The sequence below is a fragment of the Lepidochelys kempii genome, chromosome 25 (genome assembly GCF_965140265.1).
Source record: "Lepidochelys kempii isolate rLepKem1 chromosome 25, rLepKem1.hap2, whole genome shotgun sequence".
NCBI classification, from domain to species: Eukaryota; Metazoa; Chordata; order Testudines; family Cheloniidae; genus Lepidochelys; species Lepidochelys kempii.
In genome coordinates this window covers 14563938-14587904 of record NC_133280.1, presented here as the reverse complement: position 1 = coordinate 14587904, position 23967 = coordinate 14563938, and the positions used below count along the sequence as shown (strand labels likewise).

The 23967-nt window shown below is 40.2% G+C and overlaps 1 protein-coding gene across 17 annotated transcripts in view; it reads left to right on the top strand.

Moving 5' to 3' along the window:
• Positions 1–23072, top strand: part of GATAD2A (GATA zinc finger domain containing 2A) — a 113975-nt gene extending 90903 nt beyond the window's left edge. For 11 of the 17 annotated variants that reach the window (XM_073323950.1, XM_073323945.1, XM_073323946.1 and 8 more), the window contains 9 exons: positions 2666–2796; positions 3346–3485; positions 5075–5164; positions 6630–6761; positions 7977–8165; positions 9393–9672; positions 14003–14292; positions 16374–16557; positions 17441–23072. In XM_073323950.1, the coding sequence (XP_073180051.1) occupies positions 2666–2796; positions 3346–3485; positions 5075–5164; positions 6630–6761; positions 7977–8165; positions 9393–9672; positions 14003–14292; positions 16374–16557; positions 17441–17571 (1567 nt within the window). In that variant the 3' untranslated portion in view covers positions 17572–23072. The remainder of the gene's footprint in view (positions 1–2665; positions 2797–3345; positions 3486–5074; positions 5165–6629; positions 6762–7976; positions 8166–9392; positions 9673–14002; positions 14293–16373; positions 16558–17440) is intronic. The other 6 variants (XM_073323954.1, XM_073323952.1, XM_073323955.1 and 3 more) reach the window with 6 other exon arrangements.
• The last annotated feature ends 895 nt before the right edge of the window (positions 23073–23967 follow it).

Below are 23967 nucleotides of genomic sequence, written 5' to 3'. Positions count from 1 at the left end.
TCGCTTTCCTGGTGGTGGTGACAGCGGCAAGAGTAGTCTGAGATTAAGGCCTTGACCTCGGAACTGCCTTATAGAGTGTTTTATAAGGACACGGTCCAGCTACAGCCCACCCAGCCTTCCTGCTGAAGGTGGTATCTTCCTTCCACATGAGCCAGGATGTGTTCCTGCCTGTGTTCTGTCCCAAGCTGCACAAGACTGCTGAGGAGAGGCGTCTGCACATGCTGGACAACCAGAGGTCTTGGCTTTTTACTTGGAGTGTACCAAGCCTTTCCGTACATCGACCCAGCTCTTCATCGCTCCAGCGGATAGGATGAAGGGCCTTCCGGTTTCTTCACCGAGGATTTCCAACCAGATCACCTCTTGCATGAAGACCTGTTACAAGCTAACAAATGTGCCGCCGCCGTCGATCGCTAGGGCCCATTTGACTAGAGCACAGGCGTCTTCGGTAGCCTTTCAGGCACACATCCCGATCCAGGACATCTGTAGAGCCACGATGTGGTCCTCGGTCCACACATTCGCGTCTCATTATGCCATCACTCAGCAGGCCAGAGACGACGATGGGTTTGGCAGAGCTGTATTACAATCTGCAAAGCCGCGAACTCCTACCCGCCTCCACGGGAACTGCTGGGAGTCACCTAATGTGGAATGGACATGAGCAAGCACTCGAAGAAGAAAGGACAGTTATCTTTCCGTAACTGGTGTTCCTTGAGATGTGTTGCTCATGTCCATTCCACAACCCGCCCTCCTTCCCCGCTGTCGGAGTTTCCGGCAAGAAGGAACTGAGGGTCGGGGGAGCCAGCAGCGCCCCTTATACCGCGCTATGTGGGCACCAGAGCCGCTCCCCTACGGATATTGCTGAGGGAAAAACCGCAACTGGCACATGTGGCAAGCGCACACATCTAATGTGGAATGGACATGAGCAGCGCATCTCCAAGAACACCAGTTACAGAAAGGTAACTCTTTTTTGGCAGCAGGGTGGAGGCTATGCTATTGTGTTTCAGTAAAAGACGATCTATTAAATCTGCTGCCACCCTTGCTGTGAAAAATTGTACACTTGGTATCTGAAATCCGTAATCCTAGCACCAGTGGATTAATATAGCTGATCAGCTATATTTTACTAAAGACTCATTTCGGATCAAGTTCTTAATTCACTTGGCAAATGGCCTCTGCTGGACATCCCAATCCAGGAAGGTTTTATCGGCTGTTAGTGTTTGTCCAATCAGAAAGCTGTGCGGTGCAGTGGAAAGAATGGTACTGTAGTCTGCTGTTACATTACGCTGCATGGTAATCTGTCTCGGTCCTTTTTGGCTGGTGTTATTTAAGTAACGATGTTCTTGTCTGACTGTTAGTTAAAAGGTAGTTCAGGTCTCTGAATCCAGCAAATGCTAAAATATAGCACATCAAAACAACTAATGACTCTTCTGTCACTTAACATTCCAGACATTGTCTCTAAGGTGAAATGAAATGAAGCATAACATCGTATCTACACCTGGAAAAAGTTTCCATAGATTTGGATATAAATTGGGCATGCTTATGGGCATTTAGGCTGCTGTGACATTTAACTTGCGAAGTAATAGGGCACCTACTTGTGGTGTTAATAGAATATTATGCTGTAAAATCTTTAAATGCAAATGCTTTTCTTGTACGTGCTGTGTTGCAGTGAATTGTATGTGTAGTGCACCTTTATTCCTGCTTCAGTAGGACTCTGGTAAATAAAATTGTCATTTGGGTGGGGGATAATAACCTAGAAACATTTGTTCTAGGGGAGGGATAAGGAAAGCAACTTGATGAAATGTTGGTCATTGAATACTCATACAGGCTGAAGAGTTTTTCGGCCTTTTAGCATTCAAAGAAGTGCAGTGAGCAAATGGGATGGTTTTGGATTAGTCCTGGGATATAGGCCCTTTCACCTCTGGGTCATTGGTTTGGTTGCAGTTTTGGTCACCAGTGACTGACAGTCATTGCCATCTGCCTTGTGAATGAATTTGCTGACTCCGCACAGTTCCTAATGGGAGGGTATCCCCATTGTACAAACTACCACCATGTTTGGCACCTCTTTTGGCAGCCTCAATGGAGGCACCAGGGATTTAAGGCAGGGGATTCCAAAACTTTTTGCTGTTTCAACTCCATTTTAATGAAGTGTTTCCTGCTGGGACTCCAGACTGCATTGAGGATACAGTTTTTTGAAGAACAAAATAGCACCCTCTGCCCAGCATACGTGTGAGGTTGTGCTGCATGAAAGATACCAATTAACTCTACAAAATGGGCGTCCTTGACACATAGTCACCTCTTACATATGGTGCATGCAAGGTCATGTCATGCCATGCAAAGCAAAATGCCATATGCTACACGCTAGGGATCACTGTGACCCCATCCGCTGCTGGTGGTGTGATCCACATTTGTGGTCGTGACCCAATTTGATAACCACTGAATTAAGGCCTGTTCCTACTCTCATTATGGCTATTTATTGAGTAATCATGATTGTTGTCTTATGCTTACGGATGGAAATTGGAATCTGAGGGTGAACTCTGGTCTTGCATTGGATACTTAACACTTTTTTCACACTTGAGGCATTCAGGATTAATCTGTCAGTAACAGCTTAAAAAAAGTAACGTTCTTTGCTATGGGGAAAAGTTAAATGGCCTTGCTTTCTTTTGATTTACAGTGATCTAAAGAGAGAAAAGAGAGTCCCCTCACCTGATATTATAGTGTTATCAGACAATGAACCTTCGAGCCCTAGAATGAATGGTTTAACAAAAATAGCATTAAGAGAGACCAACACAGAGGCACTCATGGTGAGTCCACATTTTTTGATACACTAGAGGCTATGTTACTTAGAAATATTGAAACAGGCACTAATTATTCTGAGTTGCAGTTGGGACTACAGGATGTAAGATTCAGCAGATGTTTTCACCTTTTTCATATACAGCTTCATGCAGTTTGAGCTCTCGGGGCTTGAGGCTGTATTAAGGACTGAAGTCAGTCTGTCCGTTTGGGTTTCTACTCCTTACATCCTCTCCTCCCCTGGCCCCATAATTTTTCAGAGAAATATATGGAAACTTGTTAGCCACCCGTTCAGTATTTTAAAATAGCACAGTATTCCCTCTTCAGAAGTAGAAACTTTTTTTGTTTAAAGCAAAATGAGTTGTTAATTTTCTGAGTTTAGTAAAGGATGAATTTTAAAGCCTGCTTTTGCTTTGAGCTCTTTCTCAGCACTTAGTTTTTATGTCCACAGATTCCAGATGAATGCTGTTAGTCCCATTGAGTTATTCTGCTGTAGGTTGTTGTTACTTGTACTTTATCATCTTTTTTCCTTTCTACCCCACCCCCAAATATCTTAACTGGCCTTACAGAAGAGCAGCCCAGAGGAGCGTGAGAGAATGATTAAACAGCTAAAAGAAGAGTTACGGTTAGAAGAAGCAAAACTTGTTTTATTGAAAAAGCTGCGGCAGAGTCAAATACAGAAAGAGACCACTACTCAGAAGGTATTGATTTCCCCACAGATTTTTAACAACTTGTGTTTTTTGGTTTCTAAACACTGCCAGCATGGTTGTTGCCATAATTTGTGGTACCCTGTATAACTTTCAAATCGAATTGTACTGTAAAACTTCAGAATATCTCTTTAACAGAAAAAGCTATTTTCTCCAAACATTAAGTGAATTTCCTTGTTTCTCAAAACAATCCAGTCTGGCAGTCCAACAACAGTAAAAGTAAAGGCCTTTTAAAATCTATTCTTCCTCTCTACAAAATGGGTAGTATATACAGAGAATGCACTTTAAAAGTTCATTCTAGTTCCAGTGGTATTCCCCATTTTAAATACAGAAGTTATCTTTTGGAATCTTTGTATTCAGAATACTTATTTAAATTAACCTTTTCAAAGGTGGTATCCTTTCCACTGACTTTGAATATGCATTTGTAGTGTAAGAGCTTTGCAGTATATCCCTTCTTAAAATTATATACAATAGTTTACCAGAACTTTGCTGTTGAATATATGGCTCTTCCCTAGTGCATCATGTCCTCTTAGTCTTCGTGTTTTCGCTGTTTTTAGTTTTCCTGATAAAACACTGTAAAACTGTCCATTAATCAGTTTTATGCTTTTTAATTTGAAGACATGTTGACAGTTTAAGCATCTGTGTGAATATTGTGCACTTAAAATCCTTAAACAAATAATCCAAATCCTTAATAGAATATTTTCCCGCATTAATATCACCAAAATACTTTTGAAAGGTATGAACATCTAAGAGTCACAAACACACAGAACCAGTAGCAAAGTGCTGTATCCCTTACTCTGCTTTAGATGTTACTGATAAACCCATGCAAGGGAAACTCAAAATTCTGAATTCTAGTCTTGGCAGATGAATAGTTGAAAATCATTTCCTGTTTAACTTTACTTTAAAATTTGTGTAACTTTATGGATCTTAACAGTTTTTGTACATATTTAAATGCATTTCAGCTCACATTGGAGGTGGGAAAGGAGAACTGTTTTATTTCCCTGACTTTTTTGTGATATTTTTCTTTTGGAGTCCTTTGTTTTTAAACTCACATTTTTGTTCACTGAAACCAATTAGATGTGTTGGGTACATGCATTACATAATCTGCTGCTGAACACTCATGAAGTGAACTTTGGATATTGAATTGACTAAGTAGAATGGAACAACGCATTTTTAGAATGCTTTCTTAATATCCCGATTAGTTTTTGGGTAACAGTCCTTAACAATTAATGACGTTTGCCCATGCATTGGGGACTGAATTAGGTTGTATATTGAGACCTATTTAATTTTTAAATAGCTCATTTTAAAATGTATTGTAAATTACTAAACTGTTTTTATATAATTACTTTTAAAGACGTTACAAAGGGGGGTGTGTGTGTGTGTGTGTACACGAGTAAGAATGAATGAATCCCTTATCTATACTTGAACGCTAATTTAGGGATTTAAACATGCCAGTTAGACTGTGAGTGTGTGAGAGAGAGATCATTGAGTTATAAGGAAGCAAATATTTTTATTTTCCTTCATTGCTCCAATTCTGCTCATACCCTCTCACGGGTCTGTCTTTCTGGTTTTTTCTCTTACAGCCTCCTGGTTCCTCTGGGAGTGCTGTGGCCACCCCTCCCCCATTGGTGCGGGGAACACAGAATGTTCCTTCTGGCAAACCATCCCTTCAGGTTAGCATGGGGGCCTCAGATGTTGCCAGGTTTGGGGCACGCAGTGGAAATGAAAGTGCATAGTAATAGGAGGGATAATTTTCAATATAGATCTAGCAAAGTTGCTCCATATATTGCTGGGTGGAGACATAGTAATATGTTGATGACATCTCTCCTACTTCTAATCTTAATAAACATTCCAGCAAAGTTGTACAGTAGCAGGTAATGAACACAAAAAGCATCCTGCAAGTTTTATTTCACAGGACTGGATGTCTAGAGTCTGGTTAGTTGTCACAAAAAGAGTTTGGTTCCAAGTGGCATTCTTTTTATTGATTAAACCAGTGCTAACCCCATGAATCCAGTTACAATAAGCTTTTAAGACTGGGAGTGGGGGAGAAAACCCCTATAATAATATCTTCCAGTGGCTGATTTTTAGTCAAATTCCAAGTGCACTTTCCTGACTGATTTAGGGCCTGATAAGATAAGAGGTGCTGAAAGAGCCTTTGGCCAAAGAGCACGCTGCTTAATTTTGCTGTGAAACTATCCTACCATCATAAGCAAGTTTCAGGGCACTAGAATAAAATGATCAACTCAAAGGTTGACAGATTCTTTATTTCTATTGCACAGAGAGACAGCTGCCCTCACTAAAGACAGCATTTTAGGAGGAACTTGCACCACAAATGAAATTTTCAAGTAACAAAGACAGTGGAAATTTTTTCAGTCATGGAAGGCATATAGTCTAGTGGTTAGAGTCAGGACTCCTGGGTTCTGTTGCTGTTCTGTCTCTTACTTGCTGTACGAATTTGGGGCAAGTTACTTTACCTCTCTCTATCTGTTTAACTGTAAAATTGCAATAATTCCTGAATTTTGCAAAGTTTATTTAATGTTTGTAAAGCATTTCTTGAATTCTTGAATGAAAAGCACAATATAAGTGAACATTAGCTTCCCCTATGCCCTTCAAAGTATGAAGTTTTATTACTTACTATAAATAGTGAAAGGGGAAGCTCCAGTGCATTTGTGAGAACCTTAACTCATGAACAGTGGCCAATTTTTGGCTTCTCTAAGTGAACAGATACCCAGATGTATAAAGCTGTATTTCATGTAGTAAAAAGTTATCCACCCTAGAATGGATACCCTATTATAATTGAAATCTTTGTTTTTCTCACTGAAGCAGTTTTGAATAATGAACCTCTGTGCCTTTATGTTCAGTGTAAGGTCTGAGACTCGCCTATAGCGTTCCCTCAATACCAAAAACAGCTCAGCAGATAGACAAATTAAGGCAAGTAAAGAGGAGAGAGAGGAAGTAGAAAAAAGAAAAATTTCTTTGGGTATTCACAAGGAAGGCATGGCAGTGCAGTGTTTGCAAATGACGTAGGCATACAGTCAAATACCACTGTGAGAAACTAAATATAAACATCTATATAGATAAGCATGTTCTGTTTTTCTAAAAAATAAATTTAAAAGTAAATGCTCCTCTGTTTTGTAGACCTCTTCTTCACGTATACCGGGCACTGTTATTCCCCCTCCATTGGTCCGTGGAGGGCAACAAGCATCTTCAAAACTGGGATCTCAGCAGAATACACAGATAGTAATGCCACCTCTTGTCAGAGGAGCACAGGTAAGAATTGGTGTGGTGGAAGGTCTCCCTCACCGCATCAGGTATGTTCTTTCTTTCCATTCCCCGCAGGGCTTAGGGGATTGTCTCATGAATTCTCTCCACTTTTACATTCCAACTTCAAGGCTCTGAGTCATGATCACCATTCTCCTTACCCAAGAGGGTGGGATAAGGTTCTTGTAAGACCCCCTCCTTAATAGACTGGATGCATTACTGTTGCGTGTTGCAAGGTCCTTCCAATGTGTGCTGACTAAATGCACTGTCACTCCTAAGAGACTTATGCTGAGGACTAATCCAGGTCTCCTATGGTGATGCAGAGTACTACTATTAGGCAAGCTTTACCCAGCAGATCAATGTAGAAGACTTAATCCTACTGTGTTTTTGGTTCTTAAAACATTTTTCTACTTACTTTTCCTGTTTTATCAGTTTCACCTCTGATGTATGTTTTAATCTCTCTCAATGCCTTCATTGTCAAATTGACTGACGGGCTGCTAGAATGAGACAGCAAACTGGAGAACGGAAAATGCTGTGAAGGTGTCTTGTTTTTAAGCCCTTTTGTCGTCTATGAGGGGAAAGTAGTGGTTGCACCAAAGAAGCAAGGTGGGGAGGGGAGAGAGTTGCCTCCAGTGGATCTTACTGAATTTACGTGATCACTGTGTGATCCAGGGAAACTTTTATCTCGCTCAGTGCAGATTTATTTTGCAGTCATGGGGCTACTTTTTTTTTTTTTTTTAACTAAACCATCTGTGCCTGCTGGATGGCTAATGTTAAGAAAGAAGGTATGGCACCTGGGATTTAGTTTCCTTTCAGTCCTGATTAATATGCAAAAAACTTGTTCACTCTAAAGTAGAATAGCTGCACTAATAATCTTAAAATTTAAACAGACTATTAGGAGCTATACATTTTTGAAAAGAACTGTTGACTTCAAAACTTAAGCCAAAAATCTAACCATTTTGGCCTTGATCAACACAATGGTCTGAAGCTAAGCATCTTTTCTAATGTTGCATTCTATGTTGCTTCTCTGGGAATGCATTTACAGTCAAAATGAAGCTGCGGCTTTTGACAATGATGTTAATGTTGTTGTGTTGTGTTTTTGTTTTTTGTTCCCTGACTTGCATCATTTCCATCACATCATTTCATCCTACCTCACCTCTCACGCACTGTTTTCCACTTTCTCTAACACTCTCCATCCCATCCTTCATGGAACCATTGCATCAGCCCATCTCTGTTTCTCCCCAGCAAATCCACAACATCCGACAGCACTCCAGCACGGGGCCACCTCCACTGCTTCTGGCACCACGGGCATCCGTCCCCAGTGTACAGATTCAGGGACAGAGAATTATACAACAGGGTTTAATCCGCATTGCCAATGTTCCCAATACCAGCCTGCTTGTCAATATACCACAGGTGAGATCCAAAAGATACAGAACACTATTCACTTCTGTTCTTTTGAGACTAAATACAATTACTGATTTGTCCAGTTGCTACATCTCATTACTCTGTTTGCAGTCTTCTCTCCTAACTGATGTAAGTGGTTATTATTGTTACTACTCCGCTCTTTGTTCTTTGCTTGCAGGCAGTATCTTTATTCAAAGTTTGCAAAAGCTCTAGATAATATATGCACATACGAGGGAAAAGAACAGTCCATATGAATTTGTTCATTCCCAATAAAAATCTATTCATTTAAGTTAATTTAAAATGCATTTAACTTTTGACACTTCTGAAGAAGTGAGCTGTAGCTCACGAAAGCTTATGCTCTAATAAATTGGTTAGTCTCTAAGGTGCCACAAGTCCTCCTTTTCTTTTTGCGAATACAGACTAACACGGCTGTTACTCTGAAACCTGTAAATTTAGTGCATTTTTTGTATTGTCTCTGAGAAGACAGAGGAAATATGTAACGTCCTGGGGTATGACACAACAAGACTTGGAAGGAACATAAATGTTGTGGACAAATTTTGGGCCTCAGCTACTATACTGGGCATGTTTAGTTGGAAATGTTACCCAGAATCAGTTTTAGTTTCTCTTCTCTTCCTTCCTTCTACCCCCTTCTCTCTTCTAAGGAAGCATTTTCTCACATAAATAAAATAACCACTATTTAAGCAGAACCCAAAATGCACAGTGCATTTCTGTTAGTGAACCAGTGACGGAGACAAAAGCAAACTATTGGCTTATGATTCATAATCTATGCAGGGAAAAGTCAGCATTTGTCATATCAAAAAGGACAAAATATTAAGGGGAAGTACTGTAAATGGCCTTTTCAAGCTTCTAAGAATACACTGCAAAAAATGGTCAATGAGCAAAAGTTAAGAACTCTGGAAAAGTATTTGCTAGGACTAGATGCCTGGTAATGGAATGCCTAGTATTGCACTTATAGGTGACCCATTTATATCAAGGGCACAAGTCATAGCCCACAGAATAGACGTCAGGGTATGTGAAATTAGTTTTTTGGTGAGAGGTGGCTTAATCCAGTTCCAAATAGTTTTTGTGATGTGGACGCTGGTCTACTATCACAATTGATACTAGTTGGCTCTTCGTTGGTTATCTCTGAGAGGACAAGATTAGAATGGGCTATAGGGATTAAACTATCAAGGCAGTTGTATTCTGATCAATAACCATGTTTGTATTTTCTTTAAGGCCTCACCTACTTCAATAAAAGGTACAACAGTGACATCAGCTCAGGCTAATGCTACTACTACCAGTGTTGCTTCTATAGTGAACTCCAGTGAATCCCCAGCCAGCCGGCAAGCTGCTGCCAAACTTGCACTGCGCAAGCAGCTGGAGAAGACGCTACTGGAGATCCCACCTCCTAAACCACCTGCACCAGAGATGAATTTCCTGCCAAGTGCAGCCAACAACGAATTCATTTACCTGGTTGGTTTGGAGGAAGTAGTGCAGAACTTGCTAGAAACTCAAGGTAAGATAGTACCAGATAATTTAGGCTTGCTTATTGAGGGCTTTAAAATATGCTAGACTCGTTAATATAAGTACATTGATTTCAAGTGCTGTGACTTCTCTCACCACCCTCGCCTGTTTTAGAAGCAGCCTGAGTTAGTGTTGAGAGCATGCAACTTAGTCTTAGTTCAGTCACTGATACCATGTGGATTTCTCCAAATTGCTCAATCTCTTCCTTAATTTCTTCATCTTAAAAATGGAAATAATACATACCTTCCTCAAAGAGGTGGTGGTTTTGCACAGCAGTTTTAAATGCAAAGTGCAGCAGAAGTACTCAATTTATTTCTTTAATATTCTTGGTTTATGTGGTGGAGGATGCCTCCTTAGCCTCAGGGAAAAGAGACGGTGCTGGCCCTTCCTTATCTCCTAAGAAGAGTTTGAGTAGTAATGCCTTTTAATCATGGCTGTCTCAGAAGAAATATTTTGGGTTCTCCCACAGTAGTTAAGTAAACTGCGAACAAAAATGTAATATTGGTTTCAGTAATCTCTGTGGCTTTCAAATTTGTGTTCTCTAATTCTGGGCTTTCTAGAAGCCCACGATCATCCTGGATTCTTGGGTGCTGGATACTGATTGTAAGAACTTTTTTCTCTAGAACAGCAGTTCTCAAACTGTGGATCGGGACCCCAAAGTGGGTCGCAACAACATTTTAATGGGGTCACCAGGGCTGGCTTAGACTTGCTGGGGTCTGGGGTGGAAGCCAAAGCCCAAGCGGTTCAGCCCTGGACACTGGGGCTCAGGTTACACGCTTCCTGTCTGGGGCTGAAGCCTTTAGGCAGCGGTGTGGCTTGGGTGGGCTCAGGCTTCAGTTCTCTCCCTGCAGCCCCTCCTGGGGTCGTATAGTAATTTTTGTTGTCAGAAGGGGGTCGTGGTACAATGAAATTTGAGAACCCCTGCTCTAGAAAGCTTCCTTGCCCTTATCTTCAATTCTCTGTGGCCCTCCTCAGAGAATCTTACTGGGTAGAGGACGTGTTTCAGAATAATATTCTGGTGTGGACATTACCTGGAAATCTCAGTGGGTTTCTATCCCAACTTGTTCCTAAAAGCAAAGAGTATTTGCATTTCCAAATTAACCGAATTTGTGTAATTGAAAAAGCTTTAATTTGCTTGCTGAAGATGAAGGAAGTTGACCTCCACGTTCAACGTGACCTAGATCTGATCATTTTGTTTTGCAATGGAGCTTTAAGTATGAGGACTGTAGTTAAGACTTGGCTAGACAACAAAGATTTCTACACAGGTAACCTCTGAAGTTATAACCTTGAAGACCCATAGATCTGCCTCCTGTTCCTTTGGAAGGTGTTTTTTTTTTTTTATTCAACCACCTATTCAATTTCACATTGGGTCATTGACTCTGAGGCTTTTAGGCAGTGCTTGCACAGTAAAGTAAAAACCACCCCAAGAACAAACTCACTGTTCCAGTCAGTGGTGGTAGAGTGGACACCACACACCATGCTGCCTCACTAGTTTGTTATAAATTTGACCTGGAGGCAACCATCTCTTAAAACACAATAAGAAAGTGGTTCACTTTCTATTGCCTGTTCAGTCTTTGGCCTCGGAGACTGAATAAGCCAATAAGACTGCAGTTTATGATGATTGATTTCATGTGGGGGCAGAGAGGTGACTTGAATACTTGTGACTACTAGAACTGTGCTTAAAAGTGACTCCCTTCACATGGATCTGATTTCAATTGGCTGCTTTGTGTCTAATCCAGAGCCATCAAATCCACCCCCAAAGTACAGCTGGCTTTCCTTGGGAATTGTGACCCTCTTACTATTCTCTCCTCCTAGCAGGTTAGTCATGCTAGTCACAAGTGGGTTATTAGTATGTCGCTAGGTGGGCTCAGCTTCTGTAAGGTTCTTTTCCCTAAAGATCCATTGCCACACTTCAGTAAAGTTTAAAAATATACTTTTTTTAAATCAATATTTAGGTATGAATAGCTTTCACCCTTACTAATAATCTTGTGTCTCTTACCTAATCCATTCACTGATGTCACAATCCATCTTCCTCCTGGAAACCATTCTTTTGCTGTTAATCCTAGCTTGTGGGGACTTGGGCAGGATAGACTCATAGATATTAAGGTCAGAAGGGACCATTATGATCATCTAGGCTGACCTCCTGCACAACACAGGCCACAGAATCTCACCCACCCACTCCTGCGATAAACCTGTCACCTATGTCTGAGCTATTGAAGTCCTCAAATAATAGTTTAAAGACTTCAAGGTGCAGAGAATCGTCCAGCAAGTGACCCATGCCCCATGCTGCAGGGGAAGGTGAAAAACCCCCAGGGCCTCTGCCAATCTGCCCTGGAGGAAAATTACTTCCCGACCCCAAATATGGCAATCAGCTAAACCCTGAGCATGTGGGGAAGACTCACCAACCAGATATCCAGGAAAGAATTCTCTGTAGTAACTCAGATCCCACCCCATCTAACATCCCATCACAGGCCATTGGGCCTATTTACCACTAATAGTCAAAGATCAATTAATTGCCAAAATCATACCATCTCCTCCATAAACTTATTGAGCTTAATCTTGAAGCCAGATAGGTCTTTTGCCCCCACTGCTTCCCTTGGAAGGCTGTTCTAGAACTTTACTCCTCTGATGGTTAGAAACCTTCGTCTAATTTAAAGTCTAAACTTCCTGATGGCCAGTTTATATCAGTTTGTTCTTGTGTCCACATTGGTACTGAGCTTAAATAATTCCTCTCCCTCCCTGGTATTTATCCCTCTGGTATATTTATAGAGAGCAGTCATATCTCCCCTCAGCCTTCTTTTGCTTAGGCTAAACAAGCAAAGCTCCTTGAGTCTCCTTTCATAAGACAGGGTGATGAGACATTAGGAAGGTCTTATGTAGACACACATTGGTAACCGAGAGAGATGGGAAAAGACATGCAGAAAACAAATGTTTAAAGAGGTTTTGCTTATACAAGTGTTTTTAAAGAATGAGGAAGGGAGAATACTTTTTAAAAGGCATTTACTTTGTATTATGAGACTTTATACAGGTCATCATAGCTAACTTCTGCATACAATATAACCCCATTTAGTTAACTTCAGGTTAACTAAATATTGGTCATGTCCATTTGACAGCAATGCTTCCCATCTAAACCCTGGGTTTTTTATGAAGACTTCAGATGTCTGAAACCCTTCAGAAAATTGAGGTTGTACTATATGGGCTTCAAGAATCCGCGTGTGTGTACTACCTGTTGGTTTGTTTCTTGGGGGGGGGGGATGACCATTTTTAACCCATGCATAATCTTTCATGATGATCCTGTGAGGTTATTGTCAAATGTTGTTGTATATGTGGTTTAGTCAATTGTTTGGATATTGAGAAAAATTGTAAATAACCTTAAATAGACGGTTTTCATGCCATAGACTTGACAGGTCCCTGTCTAGAATAGGTTAGACCTATTGCAACAAAGGATGACAGTAATGCAGAGGGTAGGACCAAGATCATGATTTATATACGCATTTTGGTAATTAGACTATTTTTAAAAAAAAATTTTATACTAATATTGGTGGACAGGGTCTAGAATGAAGACTGGAGTGTCCCTCAGTTTAAAAAAGAGATGAAAGATGTATTGCCAACCGAACAAAACTGTCCAGATGTGCAAAATAGCCATGTGACTTTATAAATGTAGCTCTTATCCTTCCTTAACCCTTTCTCTCATCTTTATTTTTTAATGATCATACTTATTTTGTCATGTCAAAAAATTAGACGTTCGTTTCCTTGCCACAAGGACTATATTGCCTTTCAAGTGTCTAATATACTTTGGGGCAGTTTAAAATAGTAATTTTTGGCTTTCATTTTAGCAGTAGGAAAGGAGGGAGGGCACAAAGTGAGGAAAATTTACTTCACAGATAAGGATTTAGAAACCAGAAGCATAAAGCCATAGTAGTTGCTGGCCAGTAATGATACTTTTAGAAGTCTGAATACAAGGGTAAGGGAAGAATTACACGCCAGTATTTTCTTGCAAAAATCTTCTGATCTAGTTTTTGTGAGGAGCGGGCTTTATTTAACTCCCATGGCTCTGGGATGGTGTGTGGCTCCACTATGTATTCTTTAGGTAGTCTGCTTTGGTAAGTAACTCCTTGTTGCCAAGATTCAGACTTGCTTGATGCACAGATAAAAATTGGTTAAAATTATTACTAAGAGTAGTAAATGAAACTGTGTGTGAGGATAAAAAGGATAAAATAGGAACATAAACGGACACCCACTTGGAGTGATGGGAGCTTGTGAACAAAAGCATAGACTCTTTAGAACCTGCAGTGGTGAGCTAACCTGGTTGCATTCCACAGGTAAAGTTTCAGTCACAGCCTCATCTCAGGAGCCCTATATGTGTGCTCAATGTAAGACTGACTTCACTTGCCGCTGGAGGGAAGAGAAGAATGGAACCATTATGTGTGAAACCTGTATGACATCAAATCAGAAAAAGGCCCTCAAGGCTGAGCACACTAATCGGCTGAAGGCTGCCTTTGTGAAAGCACTGCAGCAAGAGCAGGAGATCGAGCAGCGGATACTGCAACAGACTGCTTCTCCTGCACAGACCAAGTCAGAACCTGTAGTCCAGCACCACTCACTCAAGCAGGTAGGAATCCTTCAGTACTAAATTAGCCATTGCAGATAATCGAGCAAGGCTTCCTCTGCTGTACATGCCCATTGTGCTCCTGCCATACGTTTTAAAAGCCCATGCACTTGTTTTGCACCACACACAGGTGTGAAAGTTGATACAAGAAGAGCTTGTTGTATAAGCTCTGAAGCGTATTTTGAATTAAGTTTTTGGCTGCCCTGTTAATACTCCAGTGTGCTATGGTAAGGGAATCCTAAGGTTGAGATGTGAGCTCTGCTCCTAAAGTAGCAGAGAACAAACACTTACTTCTGGAGAGGCATCATGGGGAGACACTTGCACTGTTTCAAAAACCTTCTCTGGCAGATTGAGGAGGAACACTGATGAATCTGAAGAGTCACATCCAGCTCTTATTAAGAAATAAGGGCATAAGCCTGCATATTCAAAGGGGAAGGGTGCCCCCAGCACTCCAGGGAAGGAGAGAAGGTTTTTATCAACACTGGTGTGTTACGCCACCTTCTAGTAGCCACCAAATAGCATGTGTCCTTGGCTGTAACACCAGTGGGAGGGCCCAGTGACAGAGGTCATAGAGCCATTGCTGTAATGCTTGGAAGAGCTCCATTTTTAGATATTGACTGAAATGTTAAAGAACTCATGGTTGTTTAGGCAGGAGGTTGGGTATCAACAGGACACTTAAATTCTAATTTTAGTTAAAATATTTCAATTTCAAAGACCGCTCTTCTCACCTTGTTTCAACTGAACTGCTCCCACGTAAACTCCAGAATCCCACGCTAAGGAGCACGTTTGGGACAGCATTCTTTTAAAACCACAACCAAGCTCTCTGCCATCCTATAACTTGGTACAGATCAGATACATTCCAGTGACCCTGTGTAGATTTGTAATAGCAATTAATGAAAGAATAAAAGAGCAGCAAAACTATTACAGGCAAAAACTTGTACAAAATAATAAACTGTTGATTAGCTCACTTATGGCTTGATTACTACTTAAAATCAATATCACTGGTAAAATGAGTCCATTTGTTGTTCTCAGGGTGTTATTTTGGAAGGGGAGGTGGCAAGAGGAGCAGAATAACTCTGCTCTGTGTGACACTGTAGAGCCAAAAAAGAATTGGATAAGTTCATGGAGGATAGGTCCATCAGTGGCTATTAGCCAAGATGGTCAGGGACACAATCCCATGCTCTGGGTGACCCTAAGCTTCTGAGTGCCAGAAACTGGGACTGGATGATGGGATGGATCACTTGATGATTGACATGTTCTGTTCATTCCCACTGAAGCATCTGGCACTGACCAGTTGGAATACAGGATGCTGAGCTAGATGGACCATTGGTCTTACCTAGTATGGCCGTTTTTGTGTTCTTGCGTTCTTGCACAGTTTGTAGCATATAAAAATGTCTTTAATTTTGGGTTTGTCTAAATCAAGGAAATTCTGCTTCAGTGCAAGTACATCAGTGTAGTTACTCGTAAAAATTTCCCTAATTTAGATAATCACAAATTTGATAGGAAACACTTAGAAACGTCGTATAGAGAGGTGTGAAAGGAACTCCTGATGCTGTGAGATGCAAGATCTCTGTTGTTGTGTAACCCGTGTCCATGCCAGAGGCTTGGGTTCAAATAGCAACTCTGATCATAAATGAAACTGAGTCACTTGGTTGTCTTCTAATCCCAGTCCCCACTTGTACACCTCACAAAAGCACCATGGAATTGGAACACTGCCAAGGAAGTCCAGAACTGGAATGGCAAGGGATGGATAATGTAGGTCAGACTTGCAGTGTGGTGGTGCTTCTGAGAGAGGAAGTTTACGCAGTACTTACCTTCTTTGCTGTTTCTGCTCAGTACGACTGCCTCACCTTTTATGTGCATTTCACTTTTAAAAGGTAAAAATAAGCTGGTTTTGACACCTAGAAAAGCCAGCTTTTATTTTGATTTAGAGATAAAGTTTGTGGCCAGTACCAGGTGTGGTAGGAGGAGGAAAGGAAGAAGAGAAATCCAGTAAAAGATTGTCATAGCTGTTGTCTTGCAAAATGTTCAGTACACAAATTTGCATTCCTGTGCCCTTCTAATTAATTCTTCTCTTGCACTAGACTAGCCAGCTGTCCCGAGGTCCCCCAGGAACCACCCGAGGAGTCTTGCATGCATTTAGTCAGTCACCCAAGTTGCAGAATGCATCCACTGCAGCAGCACTTGGTAGTAGGCCAGGTAAGCATGCTGAGAGACCTGTCAGCAAGAGCAATGCTACTACCTGGAAGAAGACCCCCATCACTACAGGTAGACTTTTTTTTCTGTGTGTTCTTTTCTTTGTAGTTGCTAGTTGCATTTTGTTGGCCAGCAACCTTAATTCTTTGTTACTCTTTGGCACCTCCTTGCATAAAGGGCAGTGGCCTGTTGCTCCACCGCCTCACACTTGGTACAGTTATTTACACCTGTCCAAAGTGGCTGTAAAGTTCTACTCTAGGAGAATGGTTGGTTGTGTTTTACCCTACGGTGTAAATGATTTTCCAAGGTGTAGGGCAATGAACGGGTCAGGCCCTGGGTATGCAGCTAATACTGTACTGTTAATATCAACAAAAATTTTGAAACAAACATCATCTGCCTCTACTGAAAGTGGGAAATAATAGATCTTTTGCTGTTGGAAAGGCTACAACACATACTTGTCAATGTGCTTCACAGAATATTTAACTGTTAAACTAGCATTTTAACCTTTTAGGTTAAAGGGTCTGAGACCTCACTTCTGTTATGTCTTCTGGTCTCTTCCTTTAAGCAGTATTTGGAATCCCCAGGAAAGAGATGCTGCTGCAGCAGCTAGCTCTCTGCTGGCTTTGTTTTTTCTGCCCCATATTGAAATCTTTTTATACCATTTAATTTAGAATTGAAATAATATTTGATTATTTGGTCAACTCAGATAGCTTAATGACAAGACTTTTAAACAATCAGGAAAGTTTTGCTACCATTTGTGCAGATGGTTGTGGAGACTTTTCCTTTTGAATGACTGACCTGTTCTGGGTGATGGTAGGGTGTGTTCATATTTTGAGAGCATCCATCCCCATAGTATCTGGGTGACATTTACTGAGCTGTATATTTTCCACTATTCTTGTCTCACAGTCTAAGCATACTGTGACACTCACTTCTTTCTCTTTTTCTATTTTGTCAGGTGGGGCTCTAGCTTTTGTCAACCCTAGTTTAGCTGTGCACAAGACTTCTTCAGCAGTAGACCGTCAACGTGAATATCTCCTGGATATGATTCCCCCACGATCCATCCCTCAATCTGCAACATGGAAATAATGCAGTGGAATGCCCAAGAGGAAGACTTACCTATTTCTGCCATTCTTTTTTAATACCACAATACAGTGGAATCTGCTTTAAACCCAGCTGGATTTGCCCAAGCTTTGTAGGAAGCAAGAAGATTGTTCCTCATCCCATTGAGTGCTGCTGTCCTTGCTATGAGAAAATGATACCAAGAGAGTGGAAACAGACTTGAGCTCATTTGGCTATTACATTCTTGTGATTGGCTCATGGTGAAGGCTGTCAGGAAGGGGGAGAAATTCTTATTTTTTTGGCTTTGTGTATTTAGGTGTTTGGGGGTGTTTTGTGGTCACCAGCACAAAGGAGGACTGAAAGGACTATCTGCCTTTGGTTTCTTTACTTTACGAGCTAGCTAGTCACCAAGCATAGAGTGTTCACTGGCAATCAAGGATGCACTTCCTTGTAAGAAAAATGGAATATGAACCCAGTGATAGCAGATGCATTTAGCAGGTTGAATTCATGTTTGCTTCTCCTCTTTCCCCCACCCCAGAAAGGCAATCTACAATTTATAATAATGAGCTAATGATAAATAAGCGCAAACTCAAATTCCAGTTGGTCGTGATTTCTAATGGACTGGTTGCTGCCCCAACAGTCCCAGCAGGTGGGAGGCAGTGTAGGCCTCTCACTTTCATTGGATTCTGTTAAATAGACTTTGTGGACACTTGATGGTGTAAACCCTGATGTTCTGAACAATAAACAGTACTTTGTTCAGTCTCTCTAATCCAGCACAGAGGCGTCGGCCCTTGCAAAAGTTCCCAGAGACTTTTTTTTTTGTTTTTTTTTGTTCTTTTGAGAAGTTGTATTCAAAAACTAGGAGCTCCAGAAGCTGTGTGTAATCGGGGAGGGTGAGGGGAGGGAGCAGAAGGATGAAAGGTAGGAGTCGGGCAACAGGTTCTTCCCTCTGTTATCAGTGGAGAAGCAATCCTTCCTAGTCCATGCTTTAGTGGTGTGATGACTGTACAAGCACATGTTGGGCATGCTTCAGGCAGTACTGCCTAACCCTGATCCCTAGAATTCCATTCTTCCATGCTCCCCTCTATCACATCACTCCAATATTTCAGTTTTGGTAGAGCTTTAGGTAACCCTGCTTTAAGGACAGGATTCTGTGTGGTTTTAATATATTTTGGGATTACACGGATACGTTTAGAATCATTTGGGTTTGGTTTTTTTCACTTTATGTTGGTTACAAGTGGCAGAAATACATACCTTGCTACTTGTATTGCATATTGGTACTAAAACTAGTGCTGATATGAATTCTTTTCAAAGTTATAAATATATATATATATATATAAAAAAAAAATAGAGGAAGGGGGAGTTACTATCCAGTTTCTACTTTGAATCTGGTATTTGTTTTCTTAGCAGCTTCAGTTAGATCCTTAATTTAAAACAGTTACTGTGTAGGGCATCCCTTTTCAGATCCACCTATCACATTATGATAAGTTTATTTTAACCCCTCTTCTGTTGTGTGAATATCAATATTTAGATACATTTTTTTTAAACACCCAGTAGTATAGATGACCTAGTTTTGCAAAATGGTATTTTTTGCTGTATAAAGCCCTAGAATTTGTTTGACTTTTTTGTTTTGAATGTATTAAGAACTAGATGAGGATAAGAGGGGTTGTGGGGTTTTTTTTGTTTTGTTTTTTTTATTTTCATTCCAAGGTGTGGGGGGTTTTGTTTTGATGGGGTGGGGAGAAAGAAAGCGTGCATATTATTTTGCACAGTATGAAAGTATTTCAGTTCCTTGCATTTTTTTTGTTCCTGACAAATACCTGTCTTACACACTCGCAAATACAGTTGTCCATTTCTATTTAATGACCTGGGCGAAAATGCGTTTGAGTTTAAATCTCACTTCTCAAATTACAATCTTGTGCCCGCAAATGGCTTTTTGGAAACCTAGGGTATGAACAACTTCTAAGGTCAAAAAGCGTGCCCTTCCTGATGTTGGGCAGCTGTAGTTTCGCCCAGTGCTGCAGAAGTGGGATGGAAGAAGGGGAAGAAGCAATAAAGTTGCTTGTTAAAAGCAATGTCAAAGCTGTTTTGGAGAGTGCCCATATCGGTATAGCAGCATTTAAAACTTTAATTTCAGTAGACAGGATAATGAGAACTCTCAAAGGCCAGAAGATTAAATAAAAATCAAAGCCTGCACATATTGCATCTTGTAGACTTTACCCCCCTCTACCATATTGTATCAGCATAATTTTGGACTTTCTCTTTCCCCTTAAAAGTAATATACTGAGGCCGAATTATTTTAGGAACACAGTGTAAAAGATTGATCAAAAACTCATTTTGCAGATATTATGCAGCATGGATCTAAAAACAGTTTTGACATCGTTTTTTATCTATTGTTCTTGGGATGTTGCAGGTAATTTAAAGATAATTATTGCATATGCTGTTTCTGAAAAGTTTGGCTAAAAATGCAGCAAGAAAAGATTCAAGTGGTGTACGTGGGTAGATTGGCTTACTCGGGCCGTAGGTTGAGAGGCATATATTCCGTTGAGCATGTGCTATACCTGGCCAGTTAAAACTCTATACACTATCTTTAGAATAACTATTAAGATTTGCAACAAATCTTTCCAAATAACTTGCATTTCTCCTCCTTACCTGCCCCTTCCAGCCCTCCCACAATATATATAACAAAACAACACCTACATCTATTGTTCAACTTATGGGATGTTGTAAGAACAAAATCTTCAGTTTATTTTTACTACTGTCATGTTTGGAATTCCTGCCATCAGAAGGGCTATTTGTTTCTCCTACAGATCTGCCCAATGCAGTGTAGTTTGCTGACTCATTCTTACGGGCCTGGAAAGAGGTATCCCACACCCCAGTCCTCTTAAGTGAGGCATAATTTTACCTAAAGCTTCCTCTCCGAGCAAGAGATGATGTACAATTTGATAGTACAACATGCAAATTGATCTCCTTTAGGTGGTACATATTGCAACATGCCCCATATTCCATTCCCCCAACCCTGCATTGCTTTGCTGCAAATTGCCGCATGAGCTGGTTTGACATTGCTCAAATGCTGCTTGCTTCCCCCCTCTCCTGGGGAGAGGGTTAGAGCAGCGTTGGTTCTTGCAAGCCATATAACCTTTCTTTGAGACGTTGCAACTACGAGATTTTATAATACAGTAATAATGAAAATGACTAACTATTGTACTTAGATTTTAGCAACTTGTGAAATAAACCCCTGACTTTCATTTGAACCAGTGTTGAAATTTGGGAGCTGTGTGGTTTTTTAATTTTATTTTTTTATAACCTAATTTATTATCTGTTTGATTTTGGGCATTGACTAGATTCCTGTTTTCTGCCCAGAAACGTGAAAAGTGGCCTGGCTGACCCTTTTATTTTTATAGTGTAGAAGATTTTGACAGCTTTCCAGTTCATGTAAAGTTTGACTTGCTAACTTTTTTGTATTGTAGGGATTCCTGTAAATGGCATTCCAGCTGTAATACTGAGGAGGGTTCTTTTTGGTTAATCTTAAATTCTGGATAGCCTTGTTTTGTTTTCTATAGATACTTTTGATCATTATTTTAGGAACCATTCAGTTACCTCTTAATTATTAAATTTAGTTACCAAATTTTGCTTCCTAAAAAAAAAAGATTTACCAAAGTACAGCTAAGAAAATGAAAATGGGAGACTCGTTTCAGAGCACAGTAGAAGGGAAAAGGCTTATACAGTGGTCGCATCAGAAACCCTATTTGGCTCATATGTCACTTTCTCCTTTTGTAAGGGGGGGACACAGTTGTCTTTTTTTTTTTTTAGAAAATATATAAATATATATATCTATATATAATGCAAAAAGACCTCAAGGAACCGCAGTAGTGTTTGTCTGCTTAAGGCAGAGTTACGCTGTATATTGCATTTAGCGAAATAACTTGCATTGTGCTTTTTTAAAAAAAATTTATAATCATTTAACAAAGAAAAAACTGTAACAGAGTAACGTTACGCAAGCGCAGGGTATGTTTTTTGTCACTCGTATTTATTGTGACTCTAAATCTTTGATAATAAAACAAAAATTTTAAAAAATATTCCCACTAAAGCCTGATAAGTCAATTTCAATGGAAGAAAAACCTGAAATCAATAACTGTATATTGTATTGTGAGGGATTTTTAGTATTTGAATGACAATAAACAAATGGACAAACTGCTGTCTGCTTTGCTTTTCTAAGCTTGGTATTCAAGTCATGCTCTGAATTCTTTAGAGACCTGTTTTCCCAGAAATGTGCTTGCACACCACTCTGATCAAAGTCCTTGGGAATTACATGTATGCATTTGAGAGCAGACTTTGGGCTTAAATGTTTTGGAGCTGTCTAGTTCAAGATGCTACATTGCAGGTCTGGCATGCCAGTTCTACCAGTGCACTGCACTCATCTGAGGGGTCTAAAAACAGTTCATATTACTGGCTCTTTTTTTAACTACATGCAGAATATGAGGCAGGCTTTCAAAATCTTGACGTCCACAATTGCTATGGATGCGCATAGGAAGGACCTCTGCATTAGAACAGGGAGGCTGGTTTTTGTGGTGTTTTTTTTTTTCCCTACCCCAAAAAATACTTTTTTCTGAACTGGGGGGTGAGTAAAATCCACAGACTTCATAACATGAAACATAAAGCACACTGACAGCCAGGCTGGATAAAAAATCGGATTTTTTTTATTTAAATCGGATTTTTTGGATAACCTATCTAAAGCTACATTCTAGCTCAAAGAGACCTCATCATGGTACAGGGATTATACATTCTAATTCTGCAGTTGAGACAATACAGTCATGTCATGTTTAAGAAACATTTTGTAAATGAGTTCCAATAGTTCATGGATTAGGGGCCCGATCTCATGGGGTTCCAGAGGCTTCTGTACAGATTATTTAGGTGAATCTTTCTATCTACCCAACGAGACACAGTGCTCAGTCTAGAAGCTACCATCAGAGATGCTTAGTTTTGCAGTTCTCAAACTGTGGACGTGTCTCCCCAGAGGTAACGTGTTTGTTAACAGCAAGAATAAATAAATATACAGAGGTGAGAAATAACAGACCTCAACTCCATTGTCCCTCTGCACATTTATGTACACCGTCAATCCCTTACCTCTAAAAGTGCAAAGTTTCAAAAAGTTCAATGAATTGAAGATTGTTGGGGGCGGAATAGATCTGGGCAAGGAGAAAGTCTGGAGATAAGTGTGAGAAGTGAGGGACGTGTTTGTTTTGTTGAAGAAAAAATCCAGAACCCATAACGTTGTTGTTTTAGTTAACTAAAACCATTTAAATGTCTCTCTGGCGATGTTCTCCTTCTAACACAGCACGGCAAGAAAATCTTCCAAATATTAATGATTAACCTATTGAATTGGAGATCATTCACCTCCCAATGATTTCATAAATATCTTCTTTAATTATGTTTGGTAAATGAAATAACCAAACAATCATTCATTTTTTGATATTGCTGTAAAACTAATCTGAAAAGTTTTCAAAATAAATCACTGTTTAAAAATGTATTGTGTACTTTCTAAAAATGACACCTACATCTCTGAGTTGTGAAGAATGTGTGTTAAGGTTATAACAACCAACAAGAATGCACTCTTATGTAGAAAACCATGATTAAATAGAGTTTCCAGACTAGTGATTTAAATCAATTTGATTTTAAATCCACCCTGCTGACAACATGCAATTCTGTAAGTAAAACACCTTTCTAGTCAATGCTACATATCGCTTTTGGATGCCTATACATGTTTTCCCGCACCTTCCTCTCAGTCCCTTGTCTGTTAAATTTTGATGAGATCAAACTAAATGTGCTAATGCCATAAACAGGTGGGCTGGATATCATTACAGCAGGACTTACAAAAGCAGACAAAATTCCTACTTTAACTGTCCTCCATTAATTCCCCTCGCTAGCTATGCTCTTCTCTCCAATCGCTAATGGCTCCATCCACTCCCTTTCCCTCTAGGCTTCTAGACAGCTCTAACTTTCTTGTTTCCTAAAGTGAGACGATGACGACCTTGTACAAGTTCATTTCTTCCCTCTTTAACTTCTTGGAATGGTTTAAATTTTGTATTCACATTAGAAATTCTTGGAACAGGAAGAGGCTGAGGAGACTATCTGATGTTCACTTTTGGATGTTGCTTTCCATACCACTCTGGATCAGGTCTTCCCAACAGCTGAGATTTCTGTGCCTGGACAAGATTATCACCAGGGAAAGTTTCGTTCACACAGTACATTCCACCTACTGGGAACTTCACCTTATTACAAAGAGGGAAGACTTCATCTCAGGGAGGCCTACAATAATGCTCATTTTTCAACTAGCCAGAGCCTGGTCTTGTTGTCTCCAGAGATGCCTCAGACCACCAAGGAAAGAGCTGTTTACTTGCTGCCACAGTAACAGTTGTACTT